This window comes from Oryx dammah, unplaced genomic scaffold (assembly GCF_014754425.2).
Source record: "Oryx dammah isolate SB20612 unplaced genomic scaffold, SCBI_Odam_1.1 HiC_scaffold_10, whole genome shotgun sequence".
In the NCBI taxonomy this organism is placed as follows: Eukaryota; Metazoa; Chordata; class Mammalia; order Artiodactyla; family Bovidae; genus Oryx; species Oryx dammah.
The window spans coordinates 80,285,584-80,293,013 of NW_024070194.1; the positions used below are offsets into that span (position 1 = coordinate 80,285,584).

Sequence of the window (7,430 nt, forward strand, 5' to 3'; positions counted from 1 at the left end):
AAAAGATTCCAAGATATTTGTGCCCTGGGGACTTATGATTGCTCTTAGAAACCTTTTACAAACAAGGTATTACTGTATAACACAGAGGAGTATTCTTAGTATCTTATGACAAACCATAATGGAAAAGAAATTTTTTTAAAAAGAATACACACACACACATCAAAATCACTTTGCTGTATAGCAGTAATTAACATAGCATTGAAAATCAACTGTACTTCAACAAGTAAACAAAACCCTTTTACTAGGACCATAAAGAAGATGTGTGGATATAAAGACTGATGCTGGAAAACTCAGAGGCAACTCAATATAGTGATGAAGAGCTTGAGCTCTGGGGTCTGAGAATTTTGATCCAAATCCTGGCTCCCTCATCTAAAGGCTAGGTGATTTAGTCAAGCTGTGTTTCTGTTAAACTAAATTATCTCATCTGGCAAATGGCTGGTAGACTGTTGCAAAAAAGGTCACAATGGTCTCCCTCTCTGTATCCAATCCCCTCTGCAATCTGACTTTGTGGTTCCTCCTGCCAAGTAGAGTCCTCATTGCTTGAACCTGGTCCAACCTCGGGACCCACTGTAGCCAAGAGAAGGAGGTAGGAGTGATGCTGTGCAGTTCTGAGCTGAGGCTGGGATCTTGGGGTTCCTGCCATATGAACAAGTCTGGACCACTCTGAAGATGAGCGACCACAGAGCAGAGAGGAAAGGCCTCAGCAGAGGTCTTGCTAAATCAGCCAGCTCCCCACATCTGCCCAGTGACAGCAGACAGAAGTGAATTTAGATGAGACCTGAAGAATGACCCCGCTGAACCCAGCCCAAACTGCTGATCCACAAAATTATGAGCCAAATAAATGGTTGCTTTCAAATTCACTACATTTGGGGACACTTTGTTACCCAGCAAAGGCTAACTGATATAAGGTAATATATTAATATAATTAAAGTACTCTTTTACATAATTGCTATAAAATACCTAAGAAAAAATGCTTAAATAAACCTCGATATATATTAGCTAGTTTTACCATTTGATAAGTACTGACAGAAAGAAAAATTAGTGTTAGGATCAAATGGATATCAAACACTAAGTGTGTCCTGTGGTAACAGATTCAACCTCATCCACCCACCTCCTTCACCAGTTTTTCCTTCTTCACTTTTAAAGACAAATGTGTTAGCTGAGTAGACCTCAGTACATATTAGGCAAGTAAATATTCCTATATAGCCTTAATCTTAAAAGTTGGCTCAGATGAGATAGTGGGAAGTATTAAGGAACTACTATCTACTTCTGCTTTATTGACTGTGCCAAAGCCTTTGACTGTGTGGATCACAACAAACTGGAAAATTCTGAAAGAGATGGGAATACCAGACCACCTGACCTGCCTCTTGAGAAATCTGTATGCAGGTCAGGAAGCAACAGTTAGAACTGGACATGAACAAAAGACTGGTTCCAAATAGGAAAAGGAGTACGTCAAGGCTGTATATTGTCACCCTGCTTATTTAACTTCTATGCAGAGTACATCATGAGAAACGCTGGGCTGGAAGAAGCACAAGCTGGAATCAAGATTGCCGGGAGAAATATCGATAACCTCAGATATGCAGATGATACCACCCTTATGGCAGAAAGTGAAGAGGAACTAAAAAGCCTCTTGATGAAAGTGAAAGAGGAGAGTGAAAAAGTGGGCTTAAAGCTCAACATTCAGAAAACAAAGATCATGGCATCTGGTCCCATCACTTTATGGGAAATAGATGGGGAAACAGTGGAAACAGTGTCAGACTTTACCTTTTTGGGCTCCAAAATCACTGCAGATGGTGATTGCAGCCATGAAATTAAAAGACGCTTTCTCCTTTGAAGGAAAGTTATGGCCCACCTAGATAGCATATTGAAAAGCAGAGACATTACTTTGCCAACAAAGGTCCATCTAGTCAAGGCTATGGTTTTTCCAGTGGTCATGTATGGATGTGAGAGCTGGACTATGAAGAAAGCTGAGCACCGAAGAATTGATGCTTTTGAACTGTGGTGTTGGAGAAGACTCTTGAGAGTCCCTTGGACTGCAAGGAGATCCAACCAGTCCATTCTGAAGGAGATCAGCCCTGGGTGTTCTTTGGGAGGAATGACGCTAAAGCTGAAACTCCAGTACTTTGGCCACCTCATGCAAAGAGTTGACTCATTGGAAAATACTCTGATGCTGGTAGGGATTGGGGGCAGGAGGAGAAGGGGATGACAGAGGATTGAGATGGCTGGATGGCATCACCGACTCAATGGACATGAGTTTGAGTGAACTCTGGGAGATGGTGATGGACAGGGAGGCCTGACATGCTGCGATTCATCGGGTCTTAAAGAGTCGGACACAACTGAGCGACTGAACTGAACTGACCTGGGTAGACTCAAAAATTACAGAAAGTTTGTAGAGAGGAAGGTTTAACTATTTGAAAATAATTATTTGCAAAGGCTTTGGGAGAATTAAAATAGATGAAAAGCACTTTAGTTATAACTAGCATAAACCAGTTGTATTGCTCTTGGCAAGGAACTCACTTCTCTGATTTCATTTTATTCATGCTTGAAATGTGAATGGAATGATTCGGGTTTCAGGGACATGGTGAGGATTTAAGAATGTATATAAAATGTGTAACAAAAAAGTGGCATTAAATAAATGTCAGTCTTATTAGTAATAGTAGTTTTATATGAAAGATTATAGAATTCTGAGTTTGGTAATTATACTGGCAAAGCAGGCTGAATAGAAAAGAGGGTCCCCTGTGTATTTAATGTGGGAGAAGGAATTCATTCATATGTTTATAATCATACATTTGTGACTTAAACTTCTGAAGTACATGAGGATATGGAAAACAAGCCATGAAATGCATTTACCTGCTGAGAATGTTTCCAAAAAGCATTCTGAAAAGTAACAGGCAAGCACTGTGCAATATGGCTCTATTTTGTGACCTAAGGAATTTTGAAGGCTTCTTCCAAAAAATGTACACTAAGGCTGTTATGAAAGTTCACACAGATTTAGATGGTAGGATTTAGGGAGATTTAAAATCTCTTTTTAAGTTTTGGTTCTATTATAATGTGGGGCTCCAAGAAACTCCAAGGTTGTTTCTGCAAATGAAGGTAACCTGGATTCTTTCAAATCTTGGATTTCTATTTCAAATCCTAAAAGATGATGCTGTGAAAGTGTTGCACTCAATATGCCAGCAAATATGAAAACTCAGCAGTGGCCACAGGACTGGAAAAGTTCAGTTTTCATTCAGATCCCAAAGAAAGGCAATGCCAAAGAACGCTTCAAACTACTGCACAATTGCACTCATCTCACACGCTTCACATGCTAGTAAAGTAATACCCAAAATTCTCCAAGTTAGGCCTCAACAGTATGTGAACCGAGAACTTCCAGATGTTCAAGGTGGATTTGGAAAAGGCAGAGGAAACAGAGATCAAATTCCCATAGGATCATAGGGAAAGCAAGAGAATTCCAGAAAAACATCTACTTCTGTTTCATTGACTACACTAAAGCGTTTGACTATGTGGATCACAACAAACTGTGGAAAATTCTTCAAGAGATGAGAATACCAGACCACTTTACCTGCCTCCTGAGAAACCTATATGCAGGTCAAGAAGCAACAGTTAGAACTGGACATGTAACAACGGGCTGGTTCCAAATTGGGAAAGGAGTATGTCAAGGCTGTATATTGTCACCCTGCTTATTTAACTTCTATGCAGAGTACATCATGTGAAATGCCAGGGTGAATGAAGTACAAGCTAGAATCATGATCACAGGGAGAAATATCAATAATCTCAGATATGCAAATGATACCACCCTTATGGCAAAAAGTGAAGAGGAACTAAAGAGCCTCTTGATGAAAGTGAGAGGGAAGTGAAAAAACTGACTTAAAATTCAACATTCAAAAAACTAGGATCATGGCATCTGGTTCCATCATTTCATGGCAAATAGATGGGAAAACAATAGAAACATTGACAGTATTTTGTTGGACTCCAAAATCACTGCAGATGGTGACTGCAGCCATGAAATTGAAAGACACTTGCTCCTTGGAAGAAAAACTATGACAAACCTAGACAGCATATTAAAAAGCATTACTCTGCTGACAAAGGTCTGTATAGTCAAAGCTATGGTTTTGCTGGTAGTCATGTATGGATATGAGAGTTGTACCATAAAGAAGGCTGAGTGCTGAAGAATTGATGCTTTTGAACTGTGGTGTTGGAGAAGACTCTTGAGAGCCCCTTGGACTGTAAGGAGATCGAACCAGTCAATCCTAAAGGAAATCAGTCCTGAATATTCATTGGAAGGACTGATACTGAAGCTGAAGCTCCAATAACTTTGGCCACCTGATGTGAAGAGCTGACTCATTAGAAAAGACCCTGATGCTGTGAAAGGTTGAAGGCAGGAGGAGAAGGGGACGAGAGAATGAGATGGTTGGATGGCATCACCGACTCGATGGACACGAGTTTGAGTGAACTCCGGGAGATGGTGATGGACAGGGAAGCCTGGTGTGCTGCAGTGCATGGCATCATGATTACTGTCCAAAGACCTCTTCCTCTAAGTAGGAACAACAATATTTTAGAAGTAGGCCACCAAGCAGAGTTTATATAATGGGGAAAAGTGAGAGGAGCTCTCTCCAGGTCCCCTGGCTGAGAAGTTTGGAGCTGACCAGCATCTCTCCTGATGCACTATGTGTGGCAAACTGTTTGCTAGAGACTCAAAGAATTTTTGTACCCAGAAGCTAAGACTATGAGTTGGTTTTCAATAGTCAGGTGATAGATATTACTCAACGATTTTGTCATATTACTCAACAATTTTGAAAAGGGTGAAGCTTTGTTATGCTTTTGAAATAACCATTAGAAATGCAGATTACAAATCAGTGACAAACAATACCAAATAGAGTATCTTTAAAAATTTCATTTCTAACCAATTAAAATGAAGGTCCTGCTGCCCAGTTGGCTGGAATCAGTTTCCAAGTAGTGGTTTTGGCTGAGAGGTTTTCATCAGAGAGCTTAAAGGAGAAAACACACAAACCAGCCTACAGAGCTGCACACACATGCCGCCTGCACACATGAAACACTGTACCTTTGCATGTTTCTTCTTTAAAGAATTGAGCTCTTTCTGTTGTTTCTTTAAATGCTTCAAGTAAGCCTGTGGAAAAAACAAATGGGATCCCAAATAAGCTTTGTGTAGTACTACCACAATGATTAAAGCTAATGAAAAACAAACATACATCCATTTCACCAACAGAACAAAAGAGTGCTGGCAAAATGACCCAGCAATTTTACCTTCATCTGCTTTAAATCTTCTATCCTCACTTGAGGGATCAGTTCAATACCTGAAACAAAGTTACTGTTTACATTAAACAAAAAGTTACTGTGTAATTAGAATAAATGATCATATCAAATTCAGTTTTGAAATCACATCTAAAGACACTGAAGCAGCTTTACACATGTTCTGGCTATAAACATCTTGGTTTCCTATTACAGGACAATTAACTAGACACTAACCTGAAACCCTTCTGGTCTTAGGTCAGGTCCCCTACAAGCAGAGACTGAGAAGAGGGTTTATGTGCATACGATTTATCACGGGAGGGCTCTCAGGAGAAACCCCTAGGGGGTGAGAGAAGCACTATAGGGTTGAGGAAGAAACCTGGGGGTCTTCGTGGCTGAAATCCAGCCTTGGTCTGATCCTGCAAGCTGTTAGCATTAATGGTCCTCCAGTGTTATTCTACCTTGAGGTAAGGAGACAGGGCCTGTGTAACCCCAGATCACTCAGTTAGGGTGTCAGAAGTTTTACCAAACCTTCTAGGCATTTCCAGACAAGAGAACTCCCATGGTTTGAGGGCAACACTAGGGAGAAAAGTGCAGCTGTGACTGGCAGTCACAGTGTCCCTCACCATTGCAGAATGGGCACCAGTCCCATAAAGGAGATCTGACCAGACACAACAGCATCTATTATAGTCGCTTTTACCTTTGCATTTGAAGATGCATCCTATCAGTCCATGAACTACCAACACTATTGCCAGCTTAACATTTTTTTCAGCCCCTTTCCAATACTGAATTGAATGCTAGCATTTAAGTGATATGCTACTAAGCCCAGGAATGCCTTTAACATATAGAAAACAATGCAATCAGATCATTGTAGAACAGGATGCTGTCATGAGCACCTAGAGTAATACACTAAGTCATCCTGTTGTTGCAGTGATGCTAAGCTAGATGTTGTCATGGCAACCACAGTTGTAGGCAAATCCCAAAACACACTCTGTTTGACTGCAGATTTCCACCTTAGGTAAACAAGATGAATGTGCATTCTATAGATTTCCATTAGAATCCCCAAGGCTAAGTATGAGATACTTGAGAAAGATAGGTATCAAATTCTAGGGTCTTGTTTTTCAGCTGCACTCATTTTAAGAAGAGCTGTACATACAGGGTGAGGGTGGTAAGGACAGTAAGGAGTCAGGGCAGAGAGAAAACAGTCTTCTGATCTCTAACACTTTGTAATAGGGATTTCAAGGGACCATGGGGCTATTCTCTGATCTCTGAGGTCTGACATCATAAGCTAATTCCTGGCTTTACTGCAGGCCAGGGAGGTCTATCCTGGCATTGCAAAGAGCTCCCGATCTTTGGGTCTCTTTTCTTTCTTCTATAACATGAATACACAGATTTGGGAGGCATGCAAGGTGCTCTAGAGATATAACAAATACTAAGAGTCTGATCTAGTCCGGTGAGACTGTTTTTTGGTCTTGGTTCAAAGAAATCTTGACTAATAGGACCCTATGGAAACATAAGGGCTTCCCAGGTGGTTCAGTGTAAAGAATCCACCTGCCAATGCAGGAGACATGGGTTTGATCCCTGGGTTTGGAAGATGCCCTGGAGAGGGAAATGGCAACCCACTCCAGTATTCTTGCCTGGAAAATCTCATGGACAGAGGAGCCTGGCAGGCTACAGTCCATGGGGTTGCAAAAGAGTTGGAGAGGACTTAGTGAGTAAACAACAACAATAACATGAAAACAAACCTCCCTCAACCCTGTTTTTTTTTTTTTTTTAATTTTAGAGAAAGATACATTGTAAAAATGTTAGTTTCTACAAATGGTTTAGGAAGTTAGGGAAAAAACCACACTCTACAGAACAGGAACTGGTACAGGCCTGGCTCCATCTTATACCCAGAGCAGCTTGTCTAGTGGGACTTCCAGTGAGAGTGAATATGTTCCATCTGTGAACTGTCCAGGGCTCCTGAGAAACTCACATTTTTAGTTTTAAGCCTAAAGAGCCGCATGTGGCCCATGGCTTCTATATCGGACTGTGTAGGTCTCCAGGTTTCCCTGGTGTGAAAGCAGGGGTGAAATTGGAAGTTTGGGCCCCAAAGATTTTGAATAGTTGAAGTTTCAGTACATATGGTTTTTGTTTTTATCAACACAGCTCATTAAAAATGACTTCTCTTCTCTCAAACT

At 40.8% G+C, this 7,430-nt stretch overlaps 1 protein-coding gene across 7 annotated transcripts in view; it reads right to left on the reverse strand.

Annotated features, from left to right (window-relative positions):
- The window catches only part of PLCB4 (phospholipase C beta 4), a 478,191-nt gene that overhangs the window by 35,481 nt on the left and 435,280 nt on the right, over positions 1–7,430 (reverse strand). For all 7 annotated transcript variants that reach the window (XM_040248315.1, XM_040248318.1, XM_040248317.1 and 4 more), the window contains 2 exons: positions 5,266–5,315; positions 5,063–5,128 (listed from right to left, as the gene is read on the reverse strand). In XM_040248315.1, the coding sequence (XP_040104249.1) occupies positions 5,063–5,128; positions 5,266–5,315 (116 nt within the window). The remainder of the gene's footprint in view (positions 1–5,062; positions 5,129–5,265; positions 5,316–7,430) is intronic.